The following is a 20359-nucleotide window of genomic DNA, read 5'->3' as shown; positions in this document are numbered from 1 at the left end:
GTCTATGACCTGCACAAGTTTCTCCCAGCCCATGGCTTTTCATTTCATTTTCTTATCCACTTTTGCTCTTTGTTTTCTCGAAGCAAAATCCACGAGGTAGTGAAGATTGGCCTGGAATTTGATGAGTAGCTGCAGCTGGTCCTGAACCTCTGTGATCTCCCTGTTCCAGCCGGTTGAGTGCTGGGTTTCTAGGCACACACCACACCCACACAGCCCCCCTTTGAAGAACACAGATTTTGTTGTAATTCATGAATTATTAAAATCTGAGCTGGGAGTTGGTTCCGATGGCAAAGTGGACCCTTTAGTCTTAGTGCTGGGCAGGCAGAGGCTGCGGGCGCCTGCAGCTTGCTGGGCGAGCAGTCTAGCTGAATAGGTGACGCAGTTTTAGTGAGAGACTTTTACCTCAGATAAGATGGAGGGTGTTGAGGGAGACTGCTGGGGTTGACCTCTGGCCTCCATCTGCCTGCATACCCACACATGTATATAAATAAGCTCGTGTGCACATGCGCGCACACACACACTCATGCAAACACACAAAATAAATACATAAAGTCTTCATTGTGCCTCTGATTCTGTTTGAATAACTTTACCTGGCTTGTTTTCTTCTGGAAGTTTGAGAAATTTAGGAACTTTTCAATCTCTTTCCCTTTCTCTTTATTCTCTTGTCTGCAGGGACAGGACCTTTGTTGTCCTGGCTGTTCCCAGCCTGAGCCCCTGGGACTTTGTAGTGTTTGCCAGTGAGCATGCCTCCACAGCCTGGGTTTACCCTGAGCTCTGTGATCCACGTTTGAGCCAGTTCTCGGAAGCACCATGATCTGTGCTACTTATCCATCCGCTAATCTATTTGTCTGAGATTTAAAGGAATTACTGTGTTTGAGCTGGGCATGGTGACCTGCACCTTTGACCCCAGCACTCTAGAGGCAGAGAGGGGCACAGTCTGAGTGTGAGACTCTACACAGTGAGACCCAACAACAGCAGAAAGACAGACTGATGGTGAGTTGAGGGGCAGCTGAAACAGTGCCTTCTCCACGCAGGGTTTCTTCATATATGTGTAGGACTTCCCCTTACAGGATGGTGGGTTGTGTTAGCCCGTTTTAAGGTGGAGCCTGTTTCTAGGTGAAATGCTCACTCATTCCTGGAGTCCAGGACATTTTCTGAGGCTCCGTCAGCATCAGCTCTTAATTAGTCGCCTTTAAAGGAGGATCTTGTTATTTTCCCTTGATGAGGGGATGCCGGGGATGCCGCTTGGCTACAGGCTCCTTCCTTGGCTTCCACAGAGCTCTCTGGGATTTACTCCTTGATACCACACAGAGCCTGTTGGGACACGCCTGTAATCCCAGCATTGGAGAGGTGGAGACAGGAGAAGCCGAGTTAGAGACTACCCTGAGGCACGGGAGACCCCCGTCCCCACCATACGGTCTCCATGGCTAGGTAGGTGGTTGTAGTTTAATATAGGAAGGGTAAATTAAGTATCTGTGAGGGATACAATAACTAAGCCTTAATTAAAGTTATACTTTAATTGTGTGATGTAAAAGTTTAACGATGCCTCACATTGATTTATTTTCAGTAGTAAACACCTAACTGGAGGCCAGCTGGCACTTTGAGACATGTTTGGTAGCTTATTAGTTTCTTTTTGTAAATGGAATTTCAATTAAGACTTGGGTTACAGGAGCCCAGGGTGGTATGGGACCCTATAGAGTAGTGGTTCCTAACCTGCCTAACGCTTCAGCCCTTTAACACAGCTCCTCCTGTTGTGTCAACCCCAACCATAAAGGTATTTTTGTTGCTACTTCTTAACTGTAATTTTGCTACTGTTATGGATTGTAATGTAAGCATCTGTGCTTTCTGATGGTCTTATTTGACCCCCAGGTTGAGAACCACGACTCTAAAGCTTTTCTCTCTTGTAGGGATGCTGGGGATGGGTGACTGGTGAGAAGCAGAAACTTAGCAGAATTTTATTAGTGCTCCTTAGGTAGGGTGCAGCAAAGCTGGGCTCTGCCCTGAACGCTCAGGTCACTGCTGTGGGTTGGAATCTGAGTACTGGGGCTTGAGGGTGGCTATGCAGCCCTGAAGCTGAACCCTGGCTCATGTACAAATGTGTGTGAGCCTGCCTTCAAGGAGGAGATTGGGTTCTCAGCCTAGTTCATCTGAAGTGCTGGGCCACAGTGGACCTGGCCAGTTCGAGAAGACTGCACTCTTAAGGAAGGACCTCCCTGTTTATACTTGTCTTTCCTCCTTTTTAAATTATGGTAAAGTAGACATAACTTTCCCTCATAACTGCCCCAGCATGAAAGTAGCTTGGTGTTGTTTCCGTGGTACGTGGTCAGTCTCCGGAGCTCTGCGCGGGCACCTGCAGCCACTCCAGCGTTTGTTGTTCTTTCTGCAGCCGGCTTATTTAGCTGAGCATATGACTGAACAGAGTTTCTCTGCTTAGGGCTGCGTGATATTGTGTTATAGAGGACTGCCAGTTTGGTTTGACCCATTGAAGGATATAAACTTTAAATATTTGGTTAGCAACAAAGAAATGAGTTTCATTGTAGCATTCTCATACATGTATTAATATATACATTTTCCCCCACCATCTGCTATCCCCACACTCACTCACACCCCATCCCATCCCCCATACTCACTACCCCACTCCCCCCATTCCCACTCCCCGCCCCCACCTCCATCACCACACTCACCACCCATTCCCACTCTCACCATCCCACTCCCCCATCCCCACACTCCCCGCCCCCACCTCCATCACCACACTCACTACCCTACTCCCCCGTCCCCACACTCCCCCCATCCCCACACTCACTTCCTTTTGCTGGATCCCTGGTGCGGGAGAATTGTCTGTATTCTGTCAATCATGTATTTTAATAAAACGCTGATTGGCCAGGCAGGAAGTATAGGTGGGTCAACCAGACAGGAAGTAGAGGCGGGACAATGAGAATAGGATAAGGCTAGGGAGGAGAAAACTCCCTTAGCCACTCCTGCGCAGACCACCGAAGAGGCAACATGTAAGCTGTCACACTGAGAAAGGTACTGAGCCCATGTGGCTAACATAGATAAGGATAATGGGGTAATATATGTTATAAGAGTTAACAAGAAGTCTGACCTAATGGGCCAATCAGTTTATAACCTTATGGAGTCCTGTGTGTAATTTCTCTTTGGGATTTGCCGGCTGTTGGGGTACCGGGCAGGACGGAAACCCCAACAAGCCAGCCCCTCATGTTACAGGTCCCTTCCTCCCCTCTCTTGTTTCTCCTCCAGTTAGACCTCTTCCTTTCATCTTGTAGTCTTTCTCCTTTCATGTCCTGTGTACTTAGATATGAACTTGCATGTAGAGTCCACAGAAAACGTGTTTGTCGTTCTGAACGGTCATGCCCAGTTCTGTGCGTTCCCCCACACATGTGCCGGACTCCTTCATGTCTGTGCTGTGCCATGTGCTGCATTTCTCCTCATCTGTTGGCCGGCTTCCCCACTAGGTCCCTGTCGTCTATTACGGACCCTAGCAGTAAATCGCTGTGTGATGTTGTCGGTCCACCGACTGTGGGGTCTGAGTATAAACCCAGGGGCGGGCTGGGTAATGGCTATCTCCATTTTTATGATTCTGAGGCACCGCCATGCCGACTCCCATGGTGGCTGTGCAGATTGCATTCCCACCAGCAGGGAGTAAGGGTTAGTCCTCTTGCCCACACCCTCTCCAGCATGTGTGGCCGAGGTGAGACAGAACTTTAAAGCTGCTGTAGTTTTATCTTTCTTTCCTTCTTTCTCCCTCCCTTTCCTTTTCTTTTTTGTTGGGGGGGATGGTTTAGAGACAGGGTTTCTCTGCAGCTTTGGAACCTGTCCTAGAACTCGCTCTTGTAGACCAGGCTGGCCTTGAACTCACAGAGATCTGCCTGCCTCTGCCTCCCAAGTGCTGGTATTAAAGGCGTGTGCCACCACTGTCCGGTCACATTTCCTTCTTGTCTAAGGATTTTGAACAGTTAGACAGGTCTTCAGATCGCCAGCTCTCTGTATTTGATCTTTTGAGAACTATCCAGTTCATTAGCCCATTTATTGATTAGATAATTTGACTTTTTGGAGTTCTTATAGATTCTAGTTTTTAGCCTCACCTCTCTTCCTGCTCAGGTTACCTGCTACCATGCCGCCCCCTGCCACTTTGGACTCTTCCATAAATCTAAGTGAATATTTTTGTTCTTAAGTCACGTTTGGTCCTGGTATCTTACCACAGCAGCGAGAAGGAACGAATACAGATATAGACGCTCTATTTATGGCCGAGCATGCCCTAGACCAGTGCTTCTCCACCTCCCTAATGTTGTGACCCTTCGGTCCTACTTCATAACTGTAATTTTGCTACTGTTATGAATCATAATGTAAATATCTGATAGCAGGATATCTGATCCGTGACCCTCAAAGGAGTTGCGACCCACAGGTTTAGAACCACTGCCTTACACACTTGCTGTTACACTTTGAGGTTGTGAGTGTCTTTATTGACTACTTACACTAATCAGAAGTGGCAGAGATGTGTATTCAGTTTTATTCTGTGTCCATATAGTAAAAGAATAGTAAGCTCACCTCTGTGCCCTATGAGTGCCCATCTTGATGAATTTTGTTGAGAATTGTGTCTGTGTTCAATAAGTGTATTGATCTGTTTGTTGTATGTCCTTATCAAGATACAGTTGGCTTCATAGAGTGAGTCTGGTCATATTCCTTCGCCTCCTGTTGTGGGAAAGGTGAGCGTTGGTGTTGCTCCATCTCTAACAAGTCAGTCAGATCTAGGGCTTCTCTTGGGCATTTACTGCTCAGTTTCGTTGTGTGGTGTGGGTCTGTTAAATGCTCTTATCCTCCTAATGGCTCGTCATATGTAGGTACGGATTTATCTATTAGAATTCTACATTGTCTAGTTTTTTAGACTACAACTTTTTTTAAAAAATATTTATTTATTTATTATGTATACAATATTCTGTCTGTGTGTATGTCTGCAGGCCAGAAGAGGGCGCCAGACCTCATTACAGATGGTTGTGAGCCACCATGTGGTTGCTGGGAATTGAACTCAGGACCTTTGGAAGAGCAGGCAGTGCTCTTAACCACTGAGCCATCTCTCCAGCCCCTAGACTACAACTTTTAAAGATATTTTCTAAAGATCCCCTGAATTTCGTTGAAATCTGTTGGGATTTTCCCATTTTTGTCTTAGATCTTATTTGGATCTTTGTTGTTGTTGTTTGTTTAACACAGAGTTCACCAATCCTATTTAAAATTCTCTTTTTTTCAAAGAGCCCACTTTGTGACTAGATGTCATATACATATTTGAGTCTATGTAACATTATTTTAGTCTGCACAGGACATAATTCAGACATTTGTCTTTGTTGAGACCGACTTTGTGGCCTCGAATGTGCTGTTGTAGAGATGGTTTGGTGTGCAGCGCGTCTTCTGTGTCTGTTGGATGACTCTGATGCAGCGTAGCTGAAGCGTCTGTCTGGATAACCTGTTCTTACTAGACGAGAGGGACGGGAGTTGTCTGTGTTGTGTCACTAGAGCCTCTGGCCTTTCATGTCCATTCATCTTTTGTGAAGTTCACAGCCCGATGTGTGGTTCATCTGCATACTTACTACATATCTGCGTATCTACTGTTGTCACATCCTGATGAGTTGTGTGGCCACATGTGGTGGCTTCCTTTGTCTTATCTGATTGTGGTTTGAAGTCTCCTTTATCAGATAAAGCAATAGTTGTGCTAGATCATTTTCAGCTTTCTTCCATTTAATACAGAGGTCATTCCATTTAATACAGAACACTCTCAGATAGTGTTTTGTTTTGTTGTTTATTTCCAATGATTTGTGTTTCTTGGAGACATTTGGAATTTCTTTTTTAATTTTTTCAGCTAGTCCGTTGCCTTTTTAGTTGTGAGTTGAGACTGTTTATGTTTTAGGTTTTGCTGGGAGAGGTTTACTAATTCCCATAATGTTGCCAGTTGTTTTTCTCCTTGGTTGGGTTATGAGTTACCCTTTCCCCGATCCCCACCCTCCAGTTAGAATTTGGGGCTCCTTGGTTTACTATGTTTGTTATAATTTCTCTTTAGCTGTCCTTCGTTCATCTGTTTTCATGAAATTTATTCCTTTCTGTGTTCTCATGACTGATGTCTTCTAAGCATTTAACACAGTGTTAACTTGGTCATGAACTACCTTAATTTGTGCTTGCCTTGATATATCTTTGTTTTATTAAAAGATTACTTGGGGCCAGACAGTGGTGACACATGCCTTTAATCCTAGTACTCGAGAGGCAGAGACAGGTGGCTGTTTGTGTACTCGAGGCCAGCCTGGTCTACAGAGCGAGTTCCAGGATAGGCTCCAAAGCTATAGCGGAACCTGTAGGAGGTTCTGGTCACCCAGAACCGAAATTGCCACACAGAAGCTGTATTAATTAAATCACTGCTTGGCCCATTAGCTCTAGCTTCTTATTGGCTAACTCATATTAATTTAACCCATTTCTATTAATCTGTATATCTCCACAAGGTCATGGCCTACTGGCAAAGATTCAGCATGTCTGATTCTGCCTTCTTCCTTCCAGCATTCAGGTCCATCTTTCCCCCCTACCTAAGTTCTACTCTATCAATAGGCCAAGGCTGTTTCTTTATTCATTAATGGTAATCACAGCACATAGAGGAGACTCCCACATCAGAAACCCTCTCTTGGAAAAAAAAAAATCCCTTAGGTGGTAGGTGTGGTTCTTTCGGTTGGCAGTGACTTGCTTTCATGGCTTTAAGTGTCCCCTGCTCTCCTGATTTTGGGGGCTGCTGATGTTTCTTCTGCCTTTACTGGTAGGTTGATGACCCCATCCCCTGCAGCTTCTAATGTTGGCTGTTTATTTGTTGTTGTTTTAAATGCTGGGTATGATATGTGTAGAAGGATTTATCTTCAGGCTTATCGTTCAATTTAAATTTCTAAATGTTATGGTTTCCCTTTCCCATCCCAGCACCACCCAGGAGACAACAGGCTATTGTAGCAGCAATAATTAATCAGAAAGAGAGACTTCTGCTTATAATACCTTCACTGTCGCCCACTGTGTCCCATCCGAAGCAGTCAAAACCGTTGGAAAGTGCTATGAAGTTTAAATTATGTAGGGTAAAAGTGAAAGTAGTGAATGAAGGAAATTCATAGAGGGGGTATGGAAATGGAACAGGGCAGGGGCTCACTGAAATAAAGAATAGACAGAAGTGGAGAGTATTATGAAGGAAAAAAGAAAATCGAGAGATTAGAAAAAATAACCTGAAAAGTTCCTGATAATGAGAAATTTGTTGCCAAAAGTTAGGAAAGACTAAGGTGAGAAATAAAAATACAAATACCGTAAAAGAAAGAGAACATGGGGCTTGGGAGAGACAGTGTCCCAAGCTCCGTGTGCCTGTGGAAGCTGGGAATAAACATGAAAACACGGAAGTCTTTAGAGGACCGAGCACGCTGCGGGAGGACCTGGGCTTGGATCCCTGCAGTCCCCGTGAAGACCTGGAGACAGGAGGATTCCTAAGCTCATTGGCCAGTAAGGTCAGCTGGATCACTGGTCTTCAGGTTAGATGAGAGACCCTGTCTTAAAAAAGTCAGGTAGACAGAGGTTGGGGAAGGCACTCAGTCTGGCTTCCGCACGCACGCACGCACGCAGGCACACATGGCGGGACCTGAGAGTAGGACGGGAATGCAGCAGAAAGAAGAGGAAATGCAAGGACCGGAGAAAGAAAATAACAACAAAAATACTGCCCAATAAGGAAAAAATTGCCCTTGGCAGATGAGGTGGCTACAGCTTTCCTAGGAAAAGATGGCTGTCTAGTGCAGCACGAACTTCCAGTGGGGACTTAGGGGGCCCTGTGTAGGTGCTCACGGAGGCCACCTCGCCTGTGCTCTCAGAGAACCAACCCTGGCCCTGTCTGACCTATTTATTGCTGGCTTATGTTAAACTCTAGGGTCTGTCAACCCCAGAGATTCATGTAGAACGTTTGTCCTTAGCTAAAAGGTCAAGCTTTGCAGCTTCCTTCAATCCTAGTTAGAATTCAGCAGCCGGGGCAAGCCCTGCTCACGTCTGCTGTGTGTGGTGCGGTTACCGTGTTTTCTCATTCCCAGTCGGTAAAGCCCCTGAAGGCGCAGCCAGAACAGATGAGAACTCTGGAAGCAGGGGACATGAGGTAGACATGGCTTCTCTGCCCAGGCATGGGTTCATTCCTGCCTTGAAGCTTCGCCGCTCCCTGCACTGACTTTCAAATTCATATATGGTGTGTTCCTCTGGTAATCATTTGTTAAAATAAACGTTGGTAAGAGGTCAAAAGGGGAGAGGCTGAAATTGACGGATCATGCCTCTCCGAGTGCTGCTGTAGGGCCCGCACTTTGCCTGTTATGTGGACTTCCGGAAGTATTGCTGGGGTTTCTTTGGAGCGTGAGTTCTGGTAGCTCAGCCGACAGAGAGGTCTGGAAAGATAAGGGTGATGAATACCTCTTGACGAATTGTGTCGTGAAGTCTGAGGTCTCCCTCCTGCTCCCATTAGCTGTGATCAACAGTTTGACTTCTCTTCTCGTGTCATATGTGTATTTACGGCTTTAATTTATAAAATATTTAGGGACCACAAGTGAAATAAAACATAAGATATTTATCTTCCTGACTCGGCTTCGTGTTTTTATTTTCGTTATGTCCAGTCATATCATTTTCTCTGTCTCTTTCTTTAAGCAGCGTGGGAGCACAGATTAGGTTAGCTATTTGAAAGGACTTTCTGAGGATGGAGACCGTCAAACTACAGTAAGAATTAACAGCAAGAACAAATGCGCAGACAGATCATATCTGATGACGGGTCTGTCGGAGCCAGTTTTGCTGTTTTTAATAAGGTGAAGGAAACGGTGCACATGTGTATCTCAGCAGACATGTGTGTTAGATAGACCGGACATGAATCTCTGTTCATCTGTGATCCAACACGGGCTAAGCAAACCTGGGGAGCACTGGGTGATGACTGGGTCAAGCTTCCTGCCTGGAATCTTCTAATAGAACCACTTAAGGATGAATTACTAGGAGCCCATTGGCTTCTCAGGGCTAAGTAGCTTCTGTCTTAGGATGACTTGCGTTATCCAGAAGGTAAGGTGTACGCAGATCTAGAACTGGAACAGGTTTGGTACTTTGCTCAGGGCTCCTGGAGTCTTGCACGCTGCTGTGATAAAGGATGTGACACTAGCTCCGTCCCAAGTGATCCCAGCAGCCTCCATTTCATTTCTCTGTTCTGAATCCAAAACAGATCCCCAAAGAAGTGGCTGACATCTTTAATGCTCCTAGTGACGATGAAGACTTTGTGGGTTTCCAGGATGACGTTCCCATGGAAAACCTGTCAGAGAGCTGTGATAGTTTGGACTCCCTGGAGTTGGAGAAACAGGTAGGAAGCAGTCTTTCTTTTCAACAGAAGCCTGGGCGGGGTTTGGGCACTCCTTCATCTCAGTGTAGACGTGAGCAGGCAATGTGCTGAGCTGCTGGGTACCATGTTTCAGAATTTTACCTTCCTGTTCCAGAAGCAGCTGAGAGGCCTCTGCATGCTTATTGCTTTAAAGAGAGGCCATGAACAGTCCTGTTAATAAAGGGATGCCACATGAGTCCGCTGTGGCAGGTGTGTGTTCATCCCCCCCCACACAGCTGGCAGGGGAGGGCTGTCATGCTCCCACAGCAGTGAGCTGCGAGACAGGTTCCATGTACTGGTCTGCTCAAGGTTCCGATACCCTGTTTCGGGAGCCGGGCAGAGTTATTTAACAGTTCAGAGAGCTCGATTCCTGGACCTTTATATGCACCTACATGACAATGGCCAGTCGGATTATTCAGCTTCCATGACATACTGTCCCGAGGTCATGTGACACTCAAGAGTCTTCTTTGTCTCATCACCATGACCTCCACTAACAGGCTGCCTCGCTGCTTCACTCAGGCCACTTCCGCCTGCCAGGCTCTGGGACTTCTCTGTCCTTGTTTGACATTTGACTCTCCTTACTCTCAACCTTTAACCCATTAGCCACCTCCTTCCCCTTTCCAGCCTCCTGCGAGACCTTTTTTTTTCTGTCTTCTCTTTATGTCCCAAAGTGAGAAGTTTGATAAGATATTTGTCCCCAGAGTTTGGTACTCTGTGATCTCATCAAAGCAAATCAATTGCAACAGTTACTAATCCTCTAGAGATTTATAGCACAGCCGCAGATGAACCACTACAGACCCCTTATACCGTACGCTTTTCATCAGTACCAGTGTCGGCCTTTGTGGTCCCCGCCCTCCTCCCCACCCCCATCTTTTCTCCCACCCCGTCTTTTCAGCCAGTCTCACTATATATTCCTGACTGACTGGGAACTCTGTAGGTAGACTAGGCTGGCCTTGAACTCATAGAGATCCTGCCTGATTCTACTTCCTGAGTGCTGGAATTAAAGGCGTGCGCCACCACCTCCCTAACTGTCTTTGCCCTCCTTTGGTGTGCCTTTCTCTGTTTACATGGTTGGTCTTTTGATGCAGGCCACACCTTGCCTTTCTGTTTGAGCTTATTTTCCTTTGCAGAATTCAAGGAATCACAAATCACACCAAGGCTAGTTATCTTACTACCACTACACTGGTTTCTGAATCCTGGTACAAAGATGGTTGTTGTCTGGCATGGTCTCGCACCTTTGGGGTAGTTTTTCTGGGATTAGGTACAGTTACTTTCTCCCGGTGAAGGCCATCAAGGGCCCTGTTTTCTCTGAAACAGTTGGTGGTCTTGAACTTCCTCATATGGTCTTGATGTGCAGCCTGGCTTCTCCCTCCGGTCCCATGGGCAACTGGAAACGTCGCACAGTTCCTCCCAACTTGTTTCCGAGGCCCCATTTCTCCAGCTGTCCTCGTTTCCTGTCCCCACCAGCAGTGCCAGGAGTTGGTGAAACTTCCCTGTCCTTACACTCCTTCATTTCTCTGCTCCGTAGCTGCCCTAACCCTCGGCCCTCAAGTGAAACCCCCTTCTCTTCTTAGGACTGAGCTCAGGTTAGTTTATTCAGAACCCCCAGTCTCCCTGTGCATAGGTGGAGAAGGAGTGCAGTGCCTAAGCCATCATGTCACGGGTCAGTGAAAAGTACAAGGCACGTGGGCATCTGAGATAGACATCTGCTGTTTTTGCTGCTTTGACAATTATGCCCACAGTGGCGTCTGGCTTTGCCAAGCCCCAGGGCTGACTCCACTCTAGCGACCTTTATTGGCTGTGAGTGTGACACTCACATTTTATACAGATACTGCATCTACTCCAGACTCCCGGGGCTGGTGGAGTACAGATTAAACTGGGCTCAGGGACATGGAAGACTTAGCCAAGGTCCCGTTCCAAGTCCAGGCCACCACTGTCCAGGCAGCTCCTCCCCTGGCACTTTCTCTTACCTCTTGTGCACAGCACAGATGCTGGCTGCCTTCCCTCTGTCCGCAGGTCCTCCCTACTGGAGGGGCGATTCCTTTCCCTCTGTGATAGAATGTTTGTCTGCCTCTGAGCACGGTGAGCCTGTCTGACTCCTCAGATAAGAAACCATACTTGCACCGTGCTTGTAGCTTCTGTGGCCCTGACCTTTACTGAGGCTGTCCCTTTGATCTCGTTTCAAGCATGCAGTACTCTGCATCACCATACACAGTAGGCACCCATGGGTGTTTACCGGGTACAGTTGGTACACAGACCAGTCCTTTTTCGTGTCACATGAGCTTCAGTGTTAATCATAGTAGACACTGGTTCCTAGGTCTTGCCTTGGCAGCGTAATGAGCAACTTTCAGAAAGCAAAGAGCTGCGTGAGCCAGTGCAGGAAGGCTGTGTGGTGTAGATTAGCTTTGTACAGCCAGGTGGAAGACGGTGAACTTGCAGCAAAGCCATTTTAATCCAGTCGGGACCGATCGATCACCTTCTCTAGGGTAGAAATTGCCAGGAAGGTAGGAAGGTTGGAACTTACTGCTCTGAGGCTTGGCTTATTCTCTTGCAGGCTCGGTGTGGGATTTGGGGCATCTGTTGAGTTTGTGCTTTGAGATCAGTGCACAGGAAAAGCCTCCAGGGTTCTCCAGATGTGTCCTGCACTCGGGTACTCGGTGGGTCTCCTTAGCAGGCGACGGCTGCACTGGTTTCTTTCTTATGATTGGTTTTTATTTTTTGTGTCAGAGTGTTTATTTGAATGTGTTTATATGTGCCACTTGGAAGAGGTGTGTGAACCCTTACACTGGAGCTAGAGGTGGTTCGAAGCCGTCACGTGGGCTAGGAACTGAGCTTGCATCCTCTGCAAAAACATTGAGCGCTCTTAACCACTATGGCCTCTCTCTAGCCCCACACTTGCTCTTTTATTAATTTTCAGCCCCTGACCCTCGCCCTTGTGATTCATTTTATCCCGCTGAGAGAAAGGGCATCAACCTGCCGCAGAGTGTGTAGCTAACTCTGGACTCCCTCCCGTAAGCTCAGTTTGAGTTTCTCTGCAAAGGAGCTGCTTCTTTTCTTTTTCTTTTCTGTAGCTGCACCCGGCTAACAGCAAAGGAAGTAATTTAGCTCTGAGCAAACCCATTCCAATTAACCAGAATTTATAGGAGACTTCTTAAGCTCAGAGCGCTAGCTGTAAGCATTTCTTTCTCCACTACCTGTAAGTTTTCCCGCTATTTTATATTTCTATCTTATCCCCCCCCCAAGATATCTGAGTCTGAAGAAGTGCATAATTAAAGTCAGGGAAAGGCAGCAATGAAATAAGTGCCAAACCAGCGTGGTGTTAGGAGCGGTCACTCACTGCCTTGCTGGGTTTCGGGACAGGGACCATAGTCCTGGTGCAGTGTTTAACCCTGCAGGAAGCCACATGGCGGTCTCCCTTTGAGTCTGCCATTCTTCCTCTCTTTCTTTCAGACACTTAGGAGAACTAGACTTCCTTCCAAAGAAAATAAAGTCATTATTAGAAAACACCTTTGCTCAGTCTTGCAAGAGAGGAGCCCAGGGCGAGAGGGGTAGATATTTCCATTAGTCCCCATGCTTGTGTCATCGGAGATGGAGCAAGTCCAATTTCCAGCCATGGGTGAGGGGTGAAGGGCCTTGGCACCCTCCTGTGGAGAAACCCACCACTGTATTAGAAGGGGTTATAAGTTTACCCACTGGAGAGGGTCCAGATAGCTGCAAGGAGGAAAGCTAGTAAGTAGGTGTCCACTTTCCAGAAGTTTCTGCAAAGGTCAACAGCCTGGTTTTGGTGGCTGGGCAAGAAGACTGAATTCCATCAATACTCCCCGTCATTGTAGAAGTGACCAAGACACTATTCTGATTGAAATTTTCTTGTTTGCAAGTCTTCGTTTCTGTAAGGTTTAGAAAACGTGTGCTGTGTTTATTGTGATTGTAGTAAAATACACATCCTGTATAGTATGTCACTGTAAACATTTTAAGTAGCATTAAACACAATGAGCATTGTCATGCAGCTGTCCCTGCTACCAAACTCCAGAACATTCCGACCCAATAGAAAGCCTTGCCCATTAGACAGTAAGTCCCGCCCAGCAACCACTGTTCTCTTCCTGTCTCTTTGTGAATGTGTTTGGTAGTTGATTTTTGAGACAGTGCCTCACCATATAGTCCAGGGTGTGAATCCTGCCTCAGCCTCTATCCCAGTACCCTCCCAGAGTACTGGGTCAGCATCACCATGTCTCGCTTTACTGTATGTTTTTAATTTAGCAGAATGTGTGTTTCCATTCCAAATACCTTACTGAAGAGTTGAGGAGAATCTTCATAGAGGACACGGATTCAGATGCTGAAGAGTTTGAAGGATTTACAGAGAGTGAGATGAACGTAAGCAGCGACCCAGAGGTAATGCAGTCCTGTCTCCACGAAGGGGTGGGCTGCAATGTTCTGTCTGCACCAAGGGGTGGGCTGCAATGTTCTGTCTGCACCAAGGGGTGGGCTGCAATGTTCTAGTCTTGCTTTGAGTTTTCCTTTTATCCTGACATATTACCTTACAAATGAAAAAATTGTATTTTTTATTCTATTTTTAGTAGTAGAAACCAAACAATATAGAAATCACTGCTGTAGAACTGGTCCTACCTGGTCCACAGGTACACTCTTCTCTAGAGAAAATCATCCCTCTACCCCTTGGTGGCCTTCATCGCCTTCCCCAGTTTATCTCGAATTCATCTTCAGCTTATTTTATCTATTAAGTCTGGTAGCATGTTTATTCAGGCTGTCTCTTACAAGGTGTAACGTTATATTCTTAAGCTAGAAGGTAATTTGGCAAACACAGGGTAGTGGAGCAAAGTGGGAGAGACCTGTGCCTCCTGGTGTGGATTCTGCTAACTATAAGGATGGCTCAGGTCTGTCAGGGACCTGGAGAGTCTCCTGCTTCTGCATTATGGAAAGGCTTCCTGCAGGTCTCTTTCTTTTATTCTTTTTATTGAGGTAGTTTTCACACACCAGCATTTCAGTCATAGGTTATTTTAAATCACCACCTTGCTGTTGATGGTTGTGGTAGTGTTTTTGAAGCAAGATCTCACACCACAGTCTAGGTTGGCCCATAGCGTTTCTTCTGCATAAACATCTCAGGTACTGGGATTCCAGGCCTGAATCACTGTGTAAGACCATATTTAATATTTTGTTGGAATAGTTTTAGGTTTATAAAATTAAAAAGACAGGTTGAAGAACCAACCCTGTAGGCAGAGACTGCTTGTTTATTTCCCAGCTGCCCAGACCCATAATAATCACCCAGAAACTATATTAATTGCAGCACTGTGTGACCAATAGCTTAGGCATATTCCTGGCCGACTCTTACATCTTATTTTAACCCATTTCTATTAATCTATGTATTGCCACAAGGCTGTGATCTCCCAGTAAGGTTTTCTGAAGTATTTCTCCTTTGGCAACTACGTGGCATCTCCCTGACTCTGCGTACTCTCTTCCTTTATCTCTCTTCGGATTCCCTGCCTGACTTTATTCTGCCCTGCCATAGGCCAAATTAGCTTTATTTTTTTTAAGATTTATTTTATTATTTATTATGCGTATAGTATTCTCAATATTCTGTCTGCATGTATGCCTGCAGGCCTGAAGAAGGCACCAGATCTCATTACAGATGATTGTGAGCCACCATGTAGTTGCTGGGAATTGAACTCAGGACTTTTGGAAGAGCAGGCAGTGCTCTTAACTGCTGAGCCATCTCTCCAGCCCCAAATTAGCTTATTCATCAACCAATAAAGCAACACATATACAGGACATCCCACATCATTTCCCGTTTTCTGTCTAATTGAAAAGGAAAGTTTTAACTTTAACATATACAAAACAGTTATCGAGCAAGAATTATAGCTACAATATTAAGTCTAGTTACATTTGGCAAAATAAGGAAAATACTCTATCATCTATCCTATCTTTGTGAGTCTAAAACTTTATATCTAATTTATCCTTTATCATAACTAAAGAAAAATATAAGTATCCATCTTCAAATCTTCAAAGGCCCCAGAAGGATATATTACCTAAGTAAGCAGGAAATGCATTGTAAGCAACTTCCAAAACTCTGGAATTGACAGAGACCTCTAACTGTGTGGACAGTCACCCAGAGGTCTCTTGTAATATTGGAACATCCATTCTTCAGTCTACAGGCCCATAAAATCCAGCAGACTTTTCCATAAAGAAGAAAATTTGAAAGACAGTTTTGCCTATATTGGCAGTTTATCAATCAGTCGTGTTGTTTTTTTTTTTTCTTCTGTGTCCTGCAGAATGCCTGGCATGCTCTTTTATGAAGCAGGAACCCTGAAGGACTGTCTCACCTTCTTTAGGCAAATTCAGCAGTCATTTCTCTGTGGGTCCTGCATGTCCAGTTCATACAGCATACCGTCAAGCAGTTCAGGCAAGAGCAGTTTCTTGCCCAAATAACTAGCCTTGTACATTGAAGGCAAATTCTGTAACGAGTTTCTTCAATGCCCATCAACTTCGCTGAAGTAATTGGTACTGTCAGGAGCAGACATGCCTCACTGTCGAGAAAAGTTTAAGTTTTTTAAACCTTTTAAATGCCATATTCTGTAGGTCTTTGAAGTGTGGAAGATTATCTATATCACTGAAATATATCTCTGTGCTTCTATAAAACTTAACTATCATGACTACAAGTTTGACTGTTATAAATGACTATGTATTAATCTGCAATTTTAATTATACATTACATTTTTTAAACAAACTAAGCATAATATCTTAAACAAGAACAGAAATACATATAACAAAAGTGACCATAAATTTGCATCAATAGACCAAGATCCATACCAGTGCAAAATATTCATCTCTATATCATATCTCCCTTATTTATTTATTATTTAGAAATTGGCTGTGACCATTAATCACTTATAACCAACCCCTTTTAAATGAAAACAAACATTTAGAGACAATCATTTTGGAAATTTGGGCATAGTTTTTTCCAAACTATTTCCTGTTGTTTGTTGGGTGAAGTATTTTTAGGGGTTTATGGAGACCTTTTTGGGAAGATTCTTGCTCCATCAAACCACATTAGCCTGGAGGGAACCCATCTGTGGAAACAAAAGCAGAACCTCTTTTCCAGAGTAACGTATCCTTAGACTCAAATTCTGAAGTCAAGATACCTCTAAAATATATGTTGTTTTAGCTTAGCAGCCCCCAGAATCAGATGTCTCTCTGCAGTCAAAAAATTTTTAAGAAAATATGCATAATCCAGACTCTCTGTGTATATTCCATTTTTATGTGGCTTATTTTTCTTTACTCCTTTAATCTATGACTGTCTGTACTCTTTTATATTACTTACTGTCTCTTTAAAGACGTTGCTTTAGTTTTTAAAACGTTTTTAAATATTTATTTATTATGTATACAATATTCTGTCTGTGTGTATGCCTGCAGGCCAGAAGAGGGCACCAGACCTCATTACAGATGGTTGTGAGCCACCATGTGGTTGCTGGGAATTGAACTCAGGACCTTTGGAAGAGCAAGCAATGCTCTTAACCTCTGAGCCATCTCTCCAGCCCCAAACTATTTTTTTATTAACAGATTATACTCTTTTTTTTTCTCTCTCTCCCAAGCCTACAAACATTTTTTTAACACACTGTGACCCATTCAGAGGTGTATTTTGTCCAAATCTGTCTTTATAGCGTATCCGAAATCCTTTTCTGGCAAGGAACACTGTAGAATGCTAAGCAGTGTGGTTGCAGCAGCCCTGGATGCTGGCTCTGCCTCTCAGTCTTCCAATATGATGAGGTGTTTACCGCCAGCTCTGGGACTGCCAGGTAGGAGCCACGGTCACCACCAGCGACTCAGCAGGTCTATGTCACACCATCAAACAATTTGTAACAAGCTGCTCACAGACCCCATTTAAATGCAAGACCTCCAAAAAGAGCCAGAGTTCGTTCTACCAGCACGAACCAGGAAGTGGCATCTAAAGAAGCTGCACAATTTTTTTTTTTGATGCTAAAACTAAGTTAGGAAGACTTCTCTTAAAAAACCACCAGCAGATAAGAGTCTATCTGAAAAAATGTGGCTACCACGAAACTGAGCTTAACTTCACTGTTTTGTGTCTAGAATTCCTTCCCAAGCTGTTTTTATGTGGATGTAGTTGCCTCTTGTAGGCACACCATTCGTAGGTGCTCATTCCTTTCTCAGCCCCTAGACCTGAAATAATCACACAGAAACTGCATTAATTACAACACTGTTTGACCAATACCTCAGGCATCCCTGGCTAACTCTTATATCTTTAATTAACCCATTTCTGTTAATCTATGTATCACCACGAGGCTGTGGCCTACGGGTAAGTTTGCCCGCATCTTTCTCCTTCAGCAGCTACATGGTGTCTCGCGGACTCTTCCTACTCTCCCCTTTGTCTCTGTCCGGATTTCCTGCCTGGGTTTATTCTGCCCTGCCATAGGCCAAAGCCCCGTGATTCATCAACCAATAAGGCAACGCATACACAGGACTTCTTCCATCAGAACCCCTGCATGCTTTGGTCTAGTCTCCCTTCATATGATTGCCATATGTTGGTGAAACACAGGGGTAAAGTTAGTGTTCTAACTACATGTTACACTTTTAGGAGGAGTTAGCCCGTGTTTTCATTGATGTGCCCTTTGAATCCTAGGTTCTGGTCCCAAGAACCACACAGCAGTAAGCCTTTCTTTTTAATTTTTAAAGTTTATATTTTAACTGATTCGTAGAAATGAGGTAGAAATTTTTAAACGCATTAATGTTTAATGCTAACTGAATAATGGAATATTTATCAGAAAATAAATATACCACTTCCTTCTTTGCTGGTAAGGTGAGGTTAGTTTATGCCTATTGGATGTCACCAGCTCTTACACAACCTTTAACACAGAACCTGTAGAAAGACAATCAGTGCTAATGGTGTCTTTCTCTGTCCCTGTCCTTCCCTCAGGCATCGTTTAGGACTGTAGTCTTGGCTGTTGACCACCTCTTGCATTGTAAGTGTGCCAGCTCAGACACCCTGCTCTGTCCTGGATTCTCACAGATGCTTCAGGTTTTCACCAGCAAGACACTTAAACTCTCTCAGAACGTGGTGGGTTTCCTCTCTAAGTCTTCTCTGACTACTGGTTTTGAGCTCAGTGATACCTAGTTAGTCGAGGAGTTTACATTTCTAAGGAGGGAAAGTGGATTGCTCCCTCTGTCTCTTATATCACACCCTGTATACATCACCCCTCTGTAGACTCTATCTCTTATATCACACCCTGTATACATCACCCCTCTGTAGACTCTGTCCACTTATATCACACCCTGTATACATCACCCCTCTGTAGACTCTGTCTCTTATATCACATCCTGTATACATCACCCCTCTGTAGACTCTGTCTCTTATATCACATCCTGTATACATCACCCCTCTGTAGACTCTGTCTCTTATATCACACCCTGTATACATCACCCCTCTGTAGACTCTGTCCACTTATATCACACCCTGTATACATCACCCCTCTGTAGACCCTGTCTCTTATATCACATCCTGTATACATCACCCCTCTGTAGACTCTATCTCTTATATCACACCCTGTATACATCACCCCTCTGTAGACTCTATCTCTTATATCACACCCTGTATACATCACCCCTCTGTAGACTCTGTCCACTTATATCACACCCTGTATACATCACCCCTCTGTAGACTCTGTCCACTTATATCACACCCTGTATACATCACCCCTCTGTAGACTCTGTCTCTTATATCACATCCTGTATACATCACCCCTCTGTAGACTCTGTCTCTTATATCACACCCAGTATACATCACCCCTCTGTAGACTCTGTCTCTTATATCACACCCTGTATACATCACCCCTCTGTAGACTCTGTCTCTTATATCACACCCAGTATACATCACCCCTCTGTAGACTCTGTCTCTTATATCACACCCTGTATACATCACCCCTCTGTAGACTCTGTCTCTTATATCACACCCTGTATACATCACCCCTCTGTAGACTCTGTCTCTTATATCACACCCTGTATACATCACTGCTAGTGGAACTCAGTGTAGGTACACTCACAAACTTGTTTAGGGCATGCATTGAGGAAAAGTTGTGTTATTAGCTTTGTGTCACTAGAACACCCAGAGAAAAGGTTTACTGTGTGGCTCACAGTTGGAAGGTTTCAGTGCATCATCAGTTAAAGCTCTGTGACTTTGTGTCTGCCGAGTGAGCCTTGCACACGTGGTGGAGCCAAACTGCTCCCCAAGGCCCAGAAGCCAAAAAGAGCAAAGGGGAGAATGGGTTCCCACCACCCAGCCGGGAGCACGCTGCCTGTGCCTGGCCTCCCACCGCACACATGCCAGCTGTGTACCCTTGCCGTCTGTGGTGCTGCCCGGTGCAAGGCAGGCGCAGCCACAGTGCTGACTTTGGGCATGTTTCTTCATCTCTTATTTCTCCTGCAGGCCAACTTGGATTGGCGATCATTTTGGGGAGCCATTCAACGAAGGATTTCAAAGAAACTTTGTGGATTGAATATTTAAACCTGTCTCTATCATTTCTCAGAGTCTTCAGATCTCAGATCCCACTGTCACTTGGTGACATTACTTCATTACTGCCTCTGTTCAAACTGATTGGTACCTCTAAGACCAGGCCAGGTCATAGACTGTAGGCATGACTCCCCAGACTTTCTGGTTTTGTGGGGAGACTTTGTGCTGATAGGATTGTTTGCCATAGCCTGTGGCGTTGTCTGCTTTCATTGCAGCCCACTGTGGCGTGTGGGAAGGGAGGGCCCCTCGTGCCCTGAGGAGGATGTCCCCTGGTCCACCCTCGTAACTGGTCTTCAGGCTGCCCCAGGGTTGACTTTTCCTCTCACCTGTTTCTATCCTGAGTCCACTGAGGTCACATGCCCCTTTCTTGCTGTTTGGAGCAGACGGGCCTGTCTTCACACCGTCTTTCTCTGTTGATAACGCTT

At 45.1% G+C, this 20359-nt stretch overlaps 1 protein-coding gene across 5 annotated transcripts in view; it reads left to right on the top strand.

Moving 5' to 3' along the window:
- Nucleotides 1–20359, top strand: part of Cdca7l (cell division cycle associated 7 like) — a 45880-nt gene that overhangs the window by 17683 nt on the left and 7838 nt on the right. For 2 of the 5 annotated variants that reach the window (XM_048437654.3, XM_048437642.3), the window contains exons 2-3: nucleotides 9251–9385; nucleotides 13661–13792. In XM_048437654.3, coding sequence (XP_048293611.3) covers nucleotides 9251–9385; nucleotides 13661–13792 — 267 coding nt within the window. The remainder of the gene's footprint in view (nucleotides 1–9250; nucleotides 9386–13660; nucleotides 13793–20359) is intronic. The other 3 variants (XM_085698051.2, XM_048437661.3, XM_048437646.3) reach the window with 3 other exon arrangements.

This window comes from Myodes glareolus, chromosome 11 (genome assembly GCF_982192425.1).
Source record: "Myodes glareolus chromosome 11, mMyoGla1.1, whole genome shotgun sequence".
Classification (NCBI taxonomy): Eukaryota; Metazoa; Chordata; class Mammalia; order Rodentia; family Cricetidae; genus Myodes; species Myodes glareolus.
This window is presented reverse-complemented; position numbering and strand designations above follow the sequence as displayed.